This window comes from Amphiprion ocellaris, chromosome 14 (assembly GCF_022539595.1).
Source record: "Amphiprion ocellaris isolate individual 3 ecotype Okinawa chromosome 14, ASM2253959v1, whole genome shotgun sequence".
Lineage (NCBI taxonomy): Eukaryota > Metazoa > Chordata > Actinopteri > Pomacentridae > Amphiprion > Amphiprion ocellaris.
In genome coordinates this window covers 22,326,011-22,343,603 of record NC_072779.1, presented here as the reverse complement: position 1 = coordinate 22,343,603, position 17,593 = coordinate 22,326,011, and the positions used below count along the sequence as shown (strand labels likewise).

Genomic DNA, 17,593 nt, shown 5'->3' with positions numbered 1-17,593 from the left:
ACAGAACTGTACATAAACTCACACATCACATGTTGTCTCCCCCCTGCACACCTCTACCGTGTTTTTTATCACATTTGAGGTGCTAAATTCATTCTATGAAGAACAACTTTCTCCAGATGATCGGATCCTGTGCAGCTCTTGGGATCCGCGCCGTGCTTTCCTCCTCTCTCTCTAACGTCACCCTCCCTCCCCCGCCCCTTAGCAACAGAGGCAACATGGCGGCGTCCAGTAACGCGGAGCATTCTCCAGAGATATCGACGCCGTTAAAGATACCGAAAACCGAGGTGCCATCCCCTGAGTCGGAGGATTTGAGTGACAGTAATCAATACCACTCCAATCCCTCGACACCTAACCGCTTCTCGCCTTTGAACGTGGGCTCTGGGACTGCGGGCCGGACGGCGGCCTCATCCTCCTCCAACAGCTTCACGGCTTGCCGAGGGATGTCGTGGACGCCGTCCGAGACGAACGCCCTCATCGCGGTCTGGGGCAACGAGAGGCTGACGGAGGCGAGGATGCAACAGCTGGAGGTGGCCGGCACCGTGTTCTCCGGCAAGGCCCCCGGTCCTGCCATGTACGAGCGGGTGTCCAGAGCCCTGTCGGAGCTGGGATACGAGAGGACCCCGTCCCAGTGCCGGGAGAGGATGAAGGTAAAAGGTTATGACGACACAACAATGGCTCTAACGGTCCATGTCCATTCTCCATCACCAGGACCTGGAGCTGAGGCTCTGACTCTGACCTGAGTGGGCTGCTCACCCCGAAATGAGTCTAGTAACAGCTTCGTGACAGCTAATACACTCGTTAGATTGCAGCCCCCTTTGCTTAAATCAGTGGTTACTAAATTCATTTTACTTACAGTACATTCATCACTCACAGACCCATAAACTGGCTTTATAAATCTGAAGTCAGCATGTGACCAAAGCTCTCATTCATTCATTCATTCATTCATTCATTCATTCATTCATTCATTCATTCATTCATTTATTCACCTCCTGCCTGTGACAGACACGTGATACAGATGTTTTACAGTGGGTCAATACAAACTTGTGTCAGTACTTCATATAAATGCAACATGAATTTGACCCCCCTGCTTTAACTGTCAACCTACCCGTGACCATTTACTTCTTTTGTATAAATACACTAAGTGCTAAACATTGTTGTTGTGACTCATATAAAATCATATATATATAAAATGCATAAAAGCATTGAATAAAAATATACTCTAATGTCAGGCTCAAGAAAAACTTGAGTTTTCTTGTAAAAATATCAGCATTTTCTCATTTTCTGTGAAGTAGAGCATAATAACAAAAATGATGCTTCTCTGTGGGTTTTGGTCTGATTTTGGATGTCATTTGGTTTTTGTAGAAGTTTCATAGGATCAAAGCAAATCTAATGAACTGGTAGGACCAAGACCATTGGGAGTTTTATAGACCAGTGAAAGGAGGAAATCAGTTTTAAATCAGACCAATGGCCAGTAAAGAAACTTGAAATTTGCGTAATATTTCCTCTCCTGGTCTTAGTGAACATGTATGCGGATACAGTGAAAAATTGCTAGTTTCCTCATGCTAAGGGGTGACAGTGTGACTCCTCGTGTTACTATTCTCATACTGGAGCTCAGGAGTACCAGTGCCCTCTTTTCCCAGCCCTGAATCAAAGAGGCTGTAACTGTAACCATTACCATTATTAGCATCAAGCAGATGCATGCACAGTTGTTTTTTGCTTAAGGACTGCTGGTGTTTCGAACAGATCTGACACACAGCAGTCAGAGCTGATAGTGTGCCCCTGTCCTCAGTGTTTCTTTATGAGTTTAATATTTTCTGATAATATATGAAATATTCAGTCTTTTCCTCTGTATTTCACCTAAAAATCAAATGACCTGAAGCATCATGGTGCTGTACAGTTGCCCCTGCCTACAAATCTTATTCTTGTCTGTACCAAACAAGAACATACTTGTTTGGTACAGACTGCAACAACATAAACATAATCATTTTCATATCTTTTTACTGGACAAAAATTGGGAAATTACCATACCTTTTTGTAAAATTATAAATTTAAAATAATTTCTCGACCTTGACAAGTTGTTTTGATCATACAGTAAAATACTATATTGCTCATTGTTCTTTAGTTGTTTTGTGTCTCATTTTTGTAATATTTTGTCTTGTTTTTGTTGGTATTTGTCTTTTTTTGTCTCATGTTTTTGTTGTTTTGTTTCTCATTTTTGTCATCTTATGTTTCCTATTTGTCCCGCTTGTGTTTTTTGTCGTATTTTTGTCATCCTGTGATTTGCTTTTTTCGTTGTTTTGTGCACCATTTTTGTTGTTTTGTGTCTTTTTTGTCTTGCTTGTGTCATTTGTCCATTTTTTTGCCGCTTTGTAACTTTTTTTGTCTAATTTTTTGTGTCTTTTTTGTTTTGTTTCATATTTTGTCTAATTTTTTGTCATTTTGTTTCTCGCTTTTGTTGTTTTTTGCCTTTTTTGTCATTTTGTGTCTCATTTTTGTGATACTTTGTCTTGTTTTTGTTGTTTTTTTGTCTGACTTTTGTCGTTTTGATCATAAAGTAAAATACTATGTCATTCAGTTCCAGATACCTGCGACTAAATGTTCTTTGCCTTTGTAGACACACTGTGATCTCTAAGTTGTAATGTGTAAATGATAAACTGAGGCATAATACTGTTGAAATTGAACTTGTTTTTCTTCAGAAATTTCAGGTTGTTCATAATGTTTAAAATTAACTTAGTAATGTAGCCAACTGGATTTAAATGGTTAGTTACCAGCTGGTGCTTATGGAAAGGTCTGAAAATATAGACAAATTGAAACTGCTGTGGTCGTTAATGTGAGCCAGTTTCCTCTCTGTAGAACTGTCTTAAAAATGAGCAGTTACTTGACAAACAGCTGAGTAAATCCTATCCTCCTGTCACATCCAGACGCTGCGGCGCTGCTACAGCCGTGTGAAGGAGCATGGCATCGGCAAAAGGAAGAGCAGCTACACTATAGAGCAGCTGGAGAAGGTGTTCGGTCAGGGAGGCTGGGACTCCCAGAGCTGTGCACCTGTGCTGATTAACAGCAGTGGGCTGTATCAGGAGATGGAGTCTGATGGCAGCACCCTGGAGGACTTCTCCCAGGAGGACTGGTGCAACCAGGTGCTGGACTCAGCATTCCAGGAGGGAGACATGGAGACGGGTAAGATGTGTGTTAGAAAACAGAGGACGGATAGCAATAAATGGCACAAAAAGGTTGGCTAGAACTGATATTTGTGTTTGTTTGTTTCCCACTAGAAGAAATCCAGGTGCCTAAAAACAGAGCTCTACAGATTCAAGCAGAGCTCTCAGAACAAACCCAGTAAGTCATCTGGAACAGAGACCGACTTCACTGTGTCTGTAAATTGAACATGTTTGATATAAAGTTTGTGTGGTAAGTTAAAATAATGCAAATTACTGTCATGTCTCTTGAATTAATACTCAGTCTGACAGAGCAAATATGTGTTCAAAGAGATCAGGGCAATTCCAGTGATCTTAGTCAGTGGAACTAAGACTCTCTAAGGAAATTGTTTCAAGTTTGTTGTTAAACAAATCAGTCTGTGTGGAAAAGCTGTCTGCCGGTGTCTGTTTTGATAGTACTACCCAGTAATCCATGATCCAGTAATGCAAAAACTAAGCTAGTCTTGTGGGGCCTTGTAACAGTCGAGGTGTTCGGGCATGTTTCCTTTAAGTTCTCTGATCCTTTAAGCAATACTTATCACATTACCCCAAGCTTAACAGTCACTCCATATCACTGAAATCAACTCTCACTCTGTTTGAAATTCTTTTTAAAGTCTAAATAGTCGGCATATTAGCAAACTTCATTCACTGCTCATGGAAAGCATACACCTACCCCTGCACCGAGGGCCTAATTTCTGTTTTCAGTGTGTCATCATACTGAAGCACAATCCTGCTTAAAAGCTCCTCTGTTAGTCCAAGACACTTTAATCCACCTCTAATGGCATCTTCACATATGGTTAGGGGTGTGAAAAGCTGCATTGTTTTGCTATTTGTTTTCCAAGCCTGACATGAAAGTGAGTTTCGAAAGAATTGAAAAAAAATATTTTCCAAGGCGCCAACCACCGGGAGGCGCCAAAGCTAGAATTTACCAAAGTATCGACTGTCTGGGTTAAAGAGGCCAGGAGACTTAGGTCACTGCTGGTACAGCACTTTCTATCTTGGGAAACATGTTGTGTTACTTTCTCCATTCTTGTGTGCAGAAAAAGGGACATGATGCAGACTGTGATACGTATTCTTGAGTCAGTGGAGCTGAAGTGGGAGCACTTCCAGACGTGGACTGAGTTCTCACGGCTCCACCTCTCCAACAAGCTGGCCATCTTTGGAGTGGGCTACAATACGCGCTGGCGTGAGGACGTGCGTTACCACTACGCTGAAATCAGCTCGCAGGTGCCGCTGGGAAAGAGGCTTCGCGAGTACTTCAACCCGGAGAAGCCAGAGGGCCGGATTATCATGACCAAAGTTCAGAAGATGAACTGGAAGAATGTCTACTACAAGTTCCTTGATATTACCATCAGTGAGGCGCGCTGCCTGGAGCTGCACATGGAGGTAGACTGGGTCCCTGTGTCCCAGTCCAGAGCGACAGGCTGCAGCAAAGGAGCATCCCACTACCTCCTCCCTGGGGACATCCCTAAGGCATATGGACTATACGCTGTTGGCTACGAGGCATTGTCCTCTAGCAAGACTGCTCAGACCTCTCTCCAGGGTGATAGTGAAGATAACAGCTTACCTCAGTGTGCTTCAGAAAACGGGGCTCAGAGTCAGTCTGATGGAGAAGGAGTGGGACAGGGCGACAGGACTGGAGCAAAAGTTACTTACTGCTACTTAGGCATAGCTGAGGACAGGACCATACAGCAGTGTCTGTTCCAGCACTTTCAGGGTTCTGGCAAACACTATGTCCACGGTGAGCCCTCAAGTGTGACGCGTTTCCTGCAGGAGAACTGTCGCACTGCCCGAACAAGTCAGGACGGCGAGGGAGGTGAAGACTCGCCTCAACGTTTCGCAATCTACATCAAATTCATTGAGGTGGAGCTGGACTTCCTCTCAGCCGGCTCCCTGGTGGAGTGTCTCGAAACTGCTGTTGGTTACTCCTTGAAATACAACAACAAAGAACCGCTGTAACTACCACTCAGTGTTTCAGGTTTGTACTAGCTTAACATACAACTAACAAATGTTACAGCCAGCAAGGCGACATGAAAGGTGACCAGTTCAGTCTGTTGTAAAGCATGGGTGTGTGCAAGAGTCTTTCTTATTTTTCGAGCTGCAACTATTAATTATTTTCACCATCTTGTCTGCCATTGTATTCCCGATGAATTGGTTTGACCATAGAATGTCAGAAACTAGTGAAAGATGCCAGCTGTAATTTTCCACAGCCCAGAAGGATGCATTCAGATCGCTTGTTTTATTTGAGAAGCAGCCTAAAAGGCAAACATCTTCCATTTGCAGTCAGCTTTGGCAGACCCAGCAAATCATCTAATTTGAAAACAACAAAATGTTTGGATTTTTGTTCAGAAATGATTTAAAAGTTGCGTCAATTATCAGAATACATGCAGATTATTTTGTCTGTTGATCAGTCAGATTTTGCAACTGATATTTCATTCTACTCTTATGTAAATGAACGAAGATCCACAATATTGCAAATATATTGTGTACAAAAGTGGAATCTGTAGCTTACGCATTACAGAGCTCCACTCCATCCAAGAAGTATGTACTCGTTATTTTAGGCTGATGTGCACTACAACGTTTTGCTGCTTGTTTAGTGTAGATAAAAACTGCCTCATCAGGGAGTGTAGAGTTGGCAAGGTGACCACTGCAGTATGCATTTGTCTACCTCTGTAGGATGTAGCAAACAAGGCAGCAAGGGGACCATAGCGTGTATTTATTCTGAAACTGCCTTTACTTTGACTGTTGAGGTCTGGACCTTAATTTTACAAGGCATCTAAGAGTAACGGCTGATTTATGCCTTATGTTTTGCACGTATTACTGGGCTGTTGCTAGGGATGCTTCCATACAAAGTACAGACAAAAAATCAAAGAATCAGTATTAGCTGGTACAGTGCAGACGGCATTGGCCAGTGTGTGCTCTGTGACCGGATGCTGGAAAACATTTCACACAACTTACAATGGCTGAATCTGTGTGGAAAAGATGTTACACTTACGACCTGTGAAAAGATTACGCGAAGGTTTATTTCGGCATTTCCACTAGGGAGGTCATGATACTAGAAATTTGGTAGTTGTTACAAATACCACTGAAAATCCACAATTCTCAGTACCATAAAAATAAATCAATCAAATGAATGTCTTTCAGCATAGACCATTAACCAGCATCTCCAGTACTTATGACATCTACAGTACCATGGAAAAACGAGTACCAACATGTTTTCAGAGTTTCAGCATCAAAAGTGGTTCTCATGATATCCCTAATGTCTGCCACTTGCTGATGTTTGATTATCAGCTGACCATGCTTCCCATCCAGACGAAGAAATGCCGCGACCAAATGGAGCACACTTTTTAAGCTGTGTGCGTCGCTCTCCTGCTGACTTTTGCTTTGTCTGCTCTAGCTCTAATGCACATTGAAACGACTTGACTAGGTTTGCGGTGTTCACTTTAGCACCTGCACACGCAAAATCTCTCGTACACAGCACTGAGTTTTGTCTTTGCTAGACATTCCGAAATACTGCCAGGTTACTATGATTTTAGTCCTTGTGTGTGTTTTTTTGCCACGGTATCAGCCAAAATGAGAATTCATTGACATTACGCCAGAGTGTAACTGTCAGTTAGCCAGTATGAATGAATGGCCAGTACTCTGGAGCATCTCTAGCTGCAGCTGTGGGCTTGTGGGTATCAGGTGACTGTACTGACTGCATTGAGTTACCAGCACCTCCCACATACTGGTATTTTCAGATGCAGAGAACACTACATCTTGCCTGTGTTTGTGATAATCTGTTTTTTTACAGGTATAAATCAGAGCACTGATCTACAGCTGCAGAGGTTAACTCATCCTTGACCAATAATCAAACTTTATGAACACGATTCTTGAGGTTATGTGCAATGTGCCAGGAAAGGACTGTGTAGAAAAGAAACAACGGGCAAGTCCATATTGAATCTATGTATATGAAATCTATCTTCTATATCTATAATATATATATATTTAAGAATATCAATGTTCTTGAGCATTCCGGCTTTTGCAAACTTGCAATGTTCATTTGTTTGGGTATACAGTATATAAAGATAAATATAATATTTTCTATTTTATTGGTTGACACCATGTCTTGTATGTGATTGTTTCAAAGTCACCGTCTTGTATGTTTACATGTTTGAAAAACAATAAATGGGACACTCACTGTCATTTGCCGCACAGTGATCACGGGTTTGTGTGTGTTGGTACTTTACCTAGATTTTATTAGATCTTCTTCTTCAAAAAAATCTGAAATAGATACACACTTTATTGCTCAGGGAAAAATATGATTAATCTATATCCAAGTGATCCAAGATTAAACTTGAAAAAGATACATTTTTAGAAATTAGCTTTTGATACGGTTGCCATGTTCAGGTAGCTTACTACATTACTACCTCTGAGGACAGCCTTATTGTAGTGAAGCTTCTTTTAAGTCAGCCCAAAATTGCACACATTACACCTGCTTAACACCAGAATTTTAAGTGGATATATTGTGCTTTTTTGTGTGTGTTTTTTCTCATTTATTTAGAATAGGATATTATTGAAGGATGTAAACACAGTACTAATACTAAAGCTATTGTCTGTCCTAGCCAGCCAATTATGTAGTACATACTAGAGCTATAAAAACGACATTTTACGCAGAGGGTGAAAATAGATGCCGCAGGAAGAAAAAAAAACAAAACACATGTATATTATGTACATTGAATCATCTTAATACACTGCCTGTCCAAAAAAACAGTTGCACTCTTATATTTCATGGACTGCCTTCAGCTCTGAGAACGACACACATTTGCCGTGGCACCGTTTCGATAAGCTTCTGCACTGTCACAGCATTTATTTCTTTTCAGAGTTGCACTTATTTTCTATCAAGATCTTGTATTGATGATGGGAGAGTCGGACTGCTGCACAAAGTCTTCTCCAGCACATCCCAAAAATTTTCAGTGGGGCTGAGGTAGGATGGACTCTCTAGAGGCCAATCCAGGTGTGAAAATGATGTCTCATTCTCCCTGATCCACGCATTCACAATGTGAGCCCAGTGGATTCTTCCATCATCATCTTGGAACATGCCCATGCCATCGGGGAAGAAATGCTCCATTGATGGAGAGACCTGGTCATTCAGTATATTCAGGTAGTCAGCTGACCTCATTCTTTGGGCAGGTAACGTTGCTGAACCTGACCAACCCCAGATCATAACCCTAACCTTGTAGGCTTGGCCTGTAGGCGCTAGGCATGATTAGTGCATCACTTCATCCACCTCTCATCACTTTGGAACATGATAAATCTGGACTCATCAGACCTCATGACCTTCTTTCTTTGCTCCAGAGTCCAATCTTTATGCTACCTAACAAACTGAAGTCTTTTTTTCTGATTAGCCTCACTGATCAGTGGTTTTCTTAGAGCTACACAGCTGTTTAGTCCCAATCCTTTGAGTTCCATTTGCATTGTGCGTGTTTAAATGCTCTTACTTTCACTATTAAACATAGCCATGTATTCTACTATTGATTTCCTACAATCATCCAAGAATTTGTTCAGACCACATTTGTTCCTCTAAGATGATGGTTCACCACTATCCTTCAGGTTTTAATAATGTGTTAGACGGTTCTTAACCTGATTTTAGTAGTTTCAGAAATCTCCTGAGTTGTTTTCGTTGCTTGATGCAGGCCAGTAATTTGACCCTTCTGAGACAGATTAACGTCCTGTCCATGACCACAGGATATGTCTTCCAACATGGTAGTTTAAGAAATGAGAAGCTCCTCACTGCATCAGTTAGGGTTCAGTTGTTGCCTGCTGAAACATAATCATCACTGCAACTGAAACTGAAAATAAGCATAATATGCCCTCTTCAAGCTGTGTGAATTGTGTGTAGCTTTGCAAAGCTGCAAACGTTGTAGATTCTGGCCATACCGAGTTGCACAGCTTAGTAGGAAGAGATAGACCACTGTGTAATTTTATAAATCAGTGGCTCCAAGCGTAGCAGCAGAATGAAACAAGATGTCATTCTCTCTTATGGCCAGGAGATGGCCATAGATAGCTATTTCTGAAAATCTCCACATGGTAGGGCAGAAATGACTGCAATCTCCTGTCACTAGAAACAAAATATATTGAGGCCTGCATAGAAAAGCATGAATAAGGGATGAAAAACAAACAGAGACAGGTGTGGACTAATAATTTGAAGGAGACAAAGCGACACTGTGTGCAACAACACAGTGTATGTCTGTGATGTGTATCCAAAGGGATAATGCCACTGACCTTTTGAAAGCCAGCCTTTGGAATGGGAACAAATATCTGGACATTTTTCAGACTTATTTTAACCAAAAAGAGAACAATACGAATTTTATGTCATAGAATAGCTATTTATATATCTATTTTTAGATTTTATGCAGTTTATGCACAAGGACATGCAAAAAAAGAAAGTCATGTACTGCATTCTGCCCTTTGTTAGTTAATAATTAATGCCACATTTTGCTATTCACTCCTTTATTTATATTGTTTTATTTACATCGTACATAGAAAATTTTTCCTGATCAATGGGGAAAAAATAACACACATGTTACATAAATGTTTCATGGTGCCCTGCTGTTGTATATTTGATCTAGCTTGTTTGCTTGTGCTCACAGTCAGTGTGTAACAGGATTTCATGAATGCAAACAAGATACATTTCTGCAAAAACTACACTGACATTTTGTCATAAAGCAATAAAAAACTTTAATAAATATCATAAATACCCTTTAATAAATCAGTCCTGCAGTGATGTTCTGTTGTTAATAAAATCAGAAGTACAAAAAAATGGTCTAAAGCCAATCAGTCTGTAAACCTTTTTTCTGTGCGTCTGTTTTATAGGAAGAAGGACAAGACTTTGATCAGCCAGTAGGTCTCTGGCAAATGATCAACCATGTACAATACAGGTGAAATTCCACGGTACAGCACTCCTTTAATGCCCACAGGGAGTGCCACTCTCAATCTCAAACTGCTAGTTTATGATTTAATACATTGTATTTGAGACCTTGGTGACGATGCCTTCACCCTCTATATGAATACAGTACCTATCCTGTTTGTAGGGCCTGCAGTTGAATACACTCTGGGCTGTGGACACTTTAACCCTTAGATGCATAAGTGGGTCAAAAATGACACCGTGAGGTTGTTTTCTTGCAACATCTTTGAAATGAAAAGTTTTGATCATTACATATTCCAGCTATTCCTCAAAAAACATGTTTTTGATATCATTCCATTTAATTTTTTCAGTTACCTTTGATACTTTTAACAAAATTGTAATATTTGTATCACTACCCCAAGCTCTTTATCAGTGATAATGTCATACAAGTGGTGATGCACAGACTTGGAGGGACCGAGAGCAGCAACAGCTGGAGGAAAAGAGTGGAAAAATGTCAACAAAATGGATGTTGACATTCTTCTATTTCTGTTCTGTGTAATATTCTTCTTTTTAAATTATCAAAATGTTCAAAATGTGTTATAAAGTGAAAATAAACATATTTCAAACATGAAATAATTATTGTGTGGACAAAAATATAATACAAACAATAATACAAATTAGTATTTTTAACCAAAATGACAAAAAAATGGCAAAAAACCCCCACATTGATTCTTATATGGGTTATTTTTGATCTATTTATGGAACAGTGTAGGGTCCAATCACTCGTGCATCTAAGGGTTAAAAGATATCTTAAATGTCAAATATATAAATTACAATTCCTCAGCTCAACCTAAGGGTACATATCTGTCTAAATCTGTATAGGTTACATAGCGTACTCTTGTATGGTGGCTACAGTATGTGAATGTAAATGCAATCCAGACTGTAATTATCTGAGCAGTTGCGCAGATTCTGAGTGCTCTAGCGCATTCAATTGATAGATTTTTTCTGCAATTGTTCTGTTGGTCACCGCCTAACTCCTACATATATTGACAGACAGCTGCACCTCACTCTAAATAGCAATGCAACTGTCAGCCAGTTCTGAGCCATGTGTGCCAAATCCCCAGAAATATTCAGCTACTAAATGTCTCTGGGGATTTGCCACTGCCGGGATCACTTTCAGGTGGTTCTTTTTTTTTTTTTTCAGGTGGTTCTGATAGTTATGTGTTAACAGGATTTCATCTTAGTTATTTCTAAACTAGGGTAGAACCTACTCAACTTTAGTATAATACTTTTCTTTTTCTCAAGAGTAAATGCGCCAAATAATAGAGCCTGGAGAAAAAAAAATATTTTTTTATTTATTTATATATATATATATATATATATATATATATATATATATATATATATATATATATATATATATATAAACACGAAGGTTAAAAAGTTTGGGGTCACTTAGAAATGTCTTTATTTTTGAAAGAAAGGCAGTTTTTTTGAATGAAGATAACATTAAATTAATCAGAAATACAGTCTAGACATTGTTAATGTGGTAAATGACTATTGTAGCTGGAAACGGCTGATTTTTAATGGAATATCTACATAGAAGTACAGAGGAACATTTCCAGCAACCATCAGTCCTGTGTTCTAATGCTACATTGTGTTAGCTAATGGTGTTGAAAGGCTAACTGATGATTAGAAAACCCTTGTGCAATTATGTTAGCACATGGATGAAAGTGTGAGTTTTCATGGAAAAAATGAAATTGCCTGGGTGACCCCAAACTTTTGAACAGTAGTGTGTATTTTTATTTACTTACTAAATTAATTGTAATTACTATCTATTTTTATTTTGTTTGGATGAGGATATGGGGTGAAATAAAAAGAAAAATTTATAAAACAATAATAAAAGAGAAGAAATATTTTCTCATGTATCCTTAGGCTGACTATTAGTTGGAGGAAGCAATACTTTTGGCCTCCAGGTGTCAGGTTTGCTCACCATTTGACCAGACTTTCTTTTGTCTTTTTCAGTTAGCGGTCTTGTCCAGAATCCAGCATTAGCCTCTTTGCTGTGCTCAAATGATTGTTTCTTCTAAATAAAAACAGACCTGTTTTGACAGCTTTTGCTTGAATGCTGTAGATTTCAGCTGGAGGCCGTGATGCACTTTACAACAACACAACAAAATCTCAGCCCCACAAGGATTGGGCCCTGCTTCTTTGGATTTAATCACAGGAATAACCCTTGTTCACCTCTCATAATTGAGCAGTCTGCCTGCATTAGCCTCACCCTTGTTGCTGAGGCAACTGGGCAACCTTAGAAAATGAAATAAAGGGGTCTGACCACCTCAGAGAGCACAGGTCAGTCCATATTTTTACATCAGGGTGGTGAGCTCACCTTGGGAATTCACATCAAGCTGAATCCAGTCTGTTTCTCTGCTTTCAGACCCACACTTCTTCACACATGATAGAACAGGGGCTGAAGATTTTCAAGGGAAAAGGATGGAGCTTTCGTTGTGAGGCTTTGAAAATGAGCTTATTGTTGAAAAAGCTTGAGCCAGGGTATTTGAAACTGGCAAGTTGCACTAAAGTATGCCTGTCTAGAATTTAGTTAAACACCTTTTCTCTTGCTTTTCATCTCATTTAAATGCAAATTCAGGCTGTAAGTCAGCAGTGAGACATTTCAGCTAGGACAGCGCTCATGATACTTAAAGGAATTGTTTTAGAATTCATATTCTGTTGTTGTTGAGAAAAAATCAGCTTGGCTGAGACCTTTATAAAAAATTTTCACATAATCTCCTCCATTCAGAACTAAATGATTGATTCCATTAGTCCCACTGCCTCTATAATTTACATTTAAAAACATATGATTAATTTTCAAATGTTTCTTATTACATAGTCTGTGGCGAGGTATGGCCATATGACATCCTTAGTAAACTTTAATTTAGCCATTTCTTCTTGTTTCCTGCAACACAGTTTAAGCTCAATAAATTCATTCATTAGGAAAGCTGAAGAAGACTTAACACATTACTGAAAGATGATAAAAGTCCAATAAATTGGCTAAACACAGGTCACACCTTGTCTTTTTAAGGTTTTGTATAAGCTCTGTGATAGTGGTTAATAATCAGCATAAAAAGCTTAAAATGAAGTGGCATCCTGCTTTGACATTTTTGCACGTGTTATTTTCTTGTACTTTCTCATTTTGTGCTGTCAGAATAGCCTCTCTTCTGATTTCCTCAGACCAGTGAAATGATTTCGGTGCTATTTAAATATAAAGATACCATTGTTATCCAAGACTTAAAATGAAACTTGATTATACATAACGGCCAGGAGGGGAATTATGGAGGAAGGGTAGCTTTCCTCCAAGGTTCAAGGTCACTTTATTTATATCCGTGGGTATAAATGTGCTTAGTAGAAAAAAGTATTGCATCTGATATTTCATCACAAAACACACTTGAACCTGACAGGCAGGTACTTGATCGAGGGACAAGACAAAAAAGTGCTCAGTGTTCCGCCATTCACCAATATAGCAGCAAGGATAAGTAAAAAGATCAGATCAAATAAATAAGATCACGATAAATAAAAACAAACCACAATAAAAAACACTAATAATAATAATTAAAAAAACATAAGGAAATAAAATCAATCTCTGGGATAAAAAACAGGATAAGAACATAAAATGTAAAAGTCACAATAATAAATAGAGCTTAGAAATAGTATAAATAAATAAGTGCAATGTCCTCACAACATGAGGAACAGTCGCCATTACACCTGCACATGACGCTGAAATAGAGAACAGGTGTAACTGCGTCAAGCTGAACTTTACAGGTAGAAAAGTGACGGTTTGCTTTCAAAATAAAAGCAGGACTTTTCGCTAAAGCGATCACTGAAACGGCGTTCGTAATTGAGTTGCGTTATTTTGAAAGAACGCAGAACTGAAACGATTGTTATAATTGACGCTGGCTTTAGATCCGCCAGCTGAGATGGCACGTCTCTCTCTCTCTCTCTCTCCATTAGGAAAGGACGCGGGATGACAACTTGCAGAGTTGTACTCCCCGCTGCGTCGATAAGGAGGAAATTGCAGATGCAGCCGAGCGTAAAGAGGAGGAGAAGAGTTGCGGAGGACCGTCCGAGTCGGAGGTGGTGATCCAGTTTCCACCTGACTTTATTATTCTCATCTCCGCAAAGTCAGAAAAGAGGATTCCTGCTGCGGCGGGATAAGACGGCTTCCACACTTCCTCACCTGAAGTGTCCCTTACCTTCCCCGGTGTCTGCTGTCAGATTGAAGGAAAACCTCTTGACAGACCTGGAAGAGCTTGGCCCGAGGCGAAACCAGAAGCTCAGATATAAAGCCGGCTGAAGGACATTAACCCACTGAGAAGTGGCTGCATCCACCATGGAGGTCTTCACGACTTCGAGGAAACTTACTTTGCTCTCATTTACCTTCCTGTGGGGGCTCTCAGGTCAGTAAGGAGCTGCTTTTCTCACATTTCTACATTTGTTCACGTGTGTTTTTAATTTTTAAGCAAACAGCAAAACTGTCTTTTATAGCTTTACATTTGAAATATGTTTAAAATAACGCAAACAAGGGACTGAGAAAAGCTCTAATGAAGCAAATCAAGGTGTTCTTTATTCCACAAGTTTAGGTCAATTAAACCACCTTTTCATCCACTCTTAGCAAATCAAAGCAATACGCTGCATTTTTTACCCATTTTTTTTCCAGCAGATCTCAAGATATTCTGCTCCTTAACATGTCAAATGTGTTATAAATAGTACTGAAATTATTCCTAATCACAGCCTAATGACTGGTGAAGAAGTGACAGAAAAGCTCTGGTTGTGGGGGTTTTCTGCTGTGTGTGCGCCAGCAGAAGAGGGGCTGGATTTAAAGCTGAGACACCTGTTTGTTTTTCACAGGATTTGAAACAAGTGTGTTACACATGATTATGTCTTCCAGGGAAGAATAATCCCTTTATAGCTGCTGCAACATTGGCTCAGCCCCGTCACTCTATCGAGCAATGTATTAAACTCCTACTTTCACTGATAGCTGTACAGTACATGCAGCCTACTTTTCCCCCTGCCATCTCTTTGATTTAGAAATTGGGGCACGGTACAGCTGCGCGAGTATTTTGCAAACGTTTTTGAGGAATGAGAAGTTTTAAATGATTAATTTTGGTCAAATTTTCATCTCGAAGGAAGCGTGATTTTTGCATTTCACAGATTATTAAGATTTTTCAGGAGACTGGTTTTCTTGGGGGTAGTTTTGTATGGCTTTTTCTATCAGACAGTGACTGGAGGTGAAAACAGGCTTCAGATATAATAGAAAATCGTTGCTCATGAATTTTGCATATCGTTTTTATCGTCTTTCTTGTCTCAATTTAAGTCTCAGCATCAACAGAAACAACATGTGAATGCCTCCAACATTCAGTTTGAACTAGGCCTCACGAAACGCTCTCCTCTCATATGGAAAAACAGGAGATATCCATTTATGTTATGGTGCTCCATCTGCTTCAGGTGAGTGCCAGTTAGTTCCAAGAGACAGGCTGGTGACTTTCATTTGGCCTGTGAGACATGAAAGCAAGCTGGAGCTCCACATTTTGCATGAATTTGCTCCCAGCAGCCTGAAGCCTGTATGGGGGTTTTTTTCAGTGCTGTTGCCAAAACAGCCACATGTGCTGACACAGACAATCTCAGGCTCACGTGTTAGTCCCCGAGGGAGGGGTTTTACCTGAGAAACATGTCCATTGTACCACTTCAACCCCTGCAGTGACACTTTGCTTTACGTCATTTCATGGAGTGATTTCTTGCAATGTCTCCCACTGACTAATCTGGAGTTTTAACAGCCGGCTGTGATTCAGTGTCACACGACAACAGGACAACACAAACACAGTAGCTGTCCTTGACCTCGGTGTTTGACTCGCTATCAATCGCCCTGCAGGTGTGTCCTGAAAAACACTCAGCGGTCAAGATACAGAGAGGAAATGTTCATGAATAGCAGCCTGTGGCGACAGGAAAACGGTTCACTCCTTGAGTCCCTGATGTGGCTGAGTGTGTTAGAGCAGGATGTGAGCAAACCTACTCCCACATTTGGTGTTTCACTCAAAAATTAGAGCAGTTATCGAACTCAGAAGTAGTTGATCAGTGATTGAAGTTATGTTAAAAACAAAGCCTGCATGGGATTTCAAAGTCTCCACGATGGATCTTCTTGCTATCTTAAATCAGGAATGTGGTCTTTCAATTTCAATTCATTTTATGCTCAAATTTTGTAACGCTTTCCCTCAAAACCCTGTCTTCTCTCTAATAGCCCCTGCTTTGGCGCAAATCTGTTGTGCTAATGCTTAGAACTCTTTATCTGCACTCAGATTTACTGTTGCTGCACAAATGTCCTGTACTTCAGTTTGAATGCATCTCCTCGTGTCACTTCCCAAACTTCTGCTCTCAGATGTGAGATTTGTCAGAAATCCCCAACCAATAGCAGGCCAACCTGAGCAGTGAAATCGTCACTTTGCTTTACAGCATCCACACCCACCTTTCAGGCCTTATTATATGTACTTCACTTGGGGACTATTGACAGGATTGTTTCACACTGATCCAACAAGAGCCCAGATTCGAGAGCAGAAGTTTAGTGAGTACACAGGAACAGTCTGTGTGTGAGGTGATATGCTGAGACCGAAGCACAGAACATTTGTGCAGACAAACACTTCTGAGCAGGAGCAGAACAGATTTGCACCAAAGCAGGAGCTATTTGAGAAAGGGGACAGAGTTTAGAGGGAAAGCATTACACAATGTGAACATAAAATAAGAAATAATGCTCTCAAATTGAAAGCACCCACTGTTAATTAAAGATCGGAAAGTAACTACATACTCCAGCATCGCTGACTGTTTGATTCGCGTGCCTGCTTATCTGAGGAGGGCTATGCCATCAATAATTTCTTAATTAACTTCATTCAAGTGCAGTAAAGAGAAGAAAATCAATCAATCAATATTTGATGTGAACGCTTCTTGCCTTTAAAACAGCGCTGGCTGTCTTGGTACACACAGTTTTCGAGGGACTCAGCAGGTAGGTTAGTTTAAGCATCTCGGAGAACTTGCCACAGTTCTGTGGATTCAGTCTGTCTCAGTGTCTCAGTGTCCTCATGTAATCCAGCCGACTCCATGATGGTGAGTTCAGAGCTCAGTAGGGACCATCTGTTGCAGGGTTTGTCCTTTGGTTGAATATCTCCTACCGTTCAAAAGTTTGGGGTCACTTAGAAATGACCTTATTTGTGAAAGAAAAGCATTTTTTAAATGAAGATAACATTAAGTGAATCATAAATACAGCCTAGACATTGTTAATGTGGTAAATGACTATTCTAGCTGGAAATGGCTGATTATTAATGGAATATCTCCATAGGGGTACAGAAGAACATTTCCAGCAACCATCACTGCTGTGTTCTAATGCTACATTGTGTTAGTTAATGGTGGTGAAAGGCTAATTGATGATTAGAAAACCCTTGTGCAATTATGTTAGCACATGAACAAAAGT

General features: G+C 40.1%; 2 protein-coding genes across 2 annotated transcripts in view; both read left to right on the top strand.

Moving 5' to 3' along the window:
• Nucleotides 1–202: 202 nt before the first annotated feature.
• Nucleotides 203–7,394, top strand: LOC111565632 (myb/SANT-like DNA-binding domain-containing protein 2). The gene is made up of 4 exons (XM_023265784.3): nucleotides 203–647; nucleotides 2,922–3,177; nucleotides 3,273–3,336; nucleotides 4,235–7,394. The coding sequence occupies exons 1-4, from the start codon at nucleotides 216–218 to the stop codon at nucleotides 5,151–5,153; spliced, it is 1,671 nt and encodes a 556-aa protein (XP_023121552.1). The 5' UTR covers nucleotides 203–215; the 3' UTR covers nucleotides 5,154–7,394.
• A 6,681-nt stretch (nucleotides 7,395–14,075) lies between these two features.
• esama (endothelial cell adhesion molecule a) overlaps nucleotides 14,076–17,593 on the top strand; it is a 75,890-nt gene continuing 72,372 nt past the window's right edge. Inside the window, exon 1 of the mRNA XM_023265787.3 lies at nucleotides 14,076–14,534. Within this exon, the coding sequence (XP_023121555.1) occupies nucleotides 14,468–14,534 (67 nt within the window). The 5' untranslated portion in view covers nucleotides 14,076–14,467. The remainder of the gene's footprint in view (nucleotides 14,535–17,593) is intronic.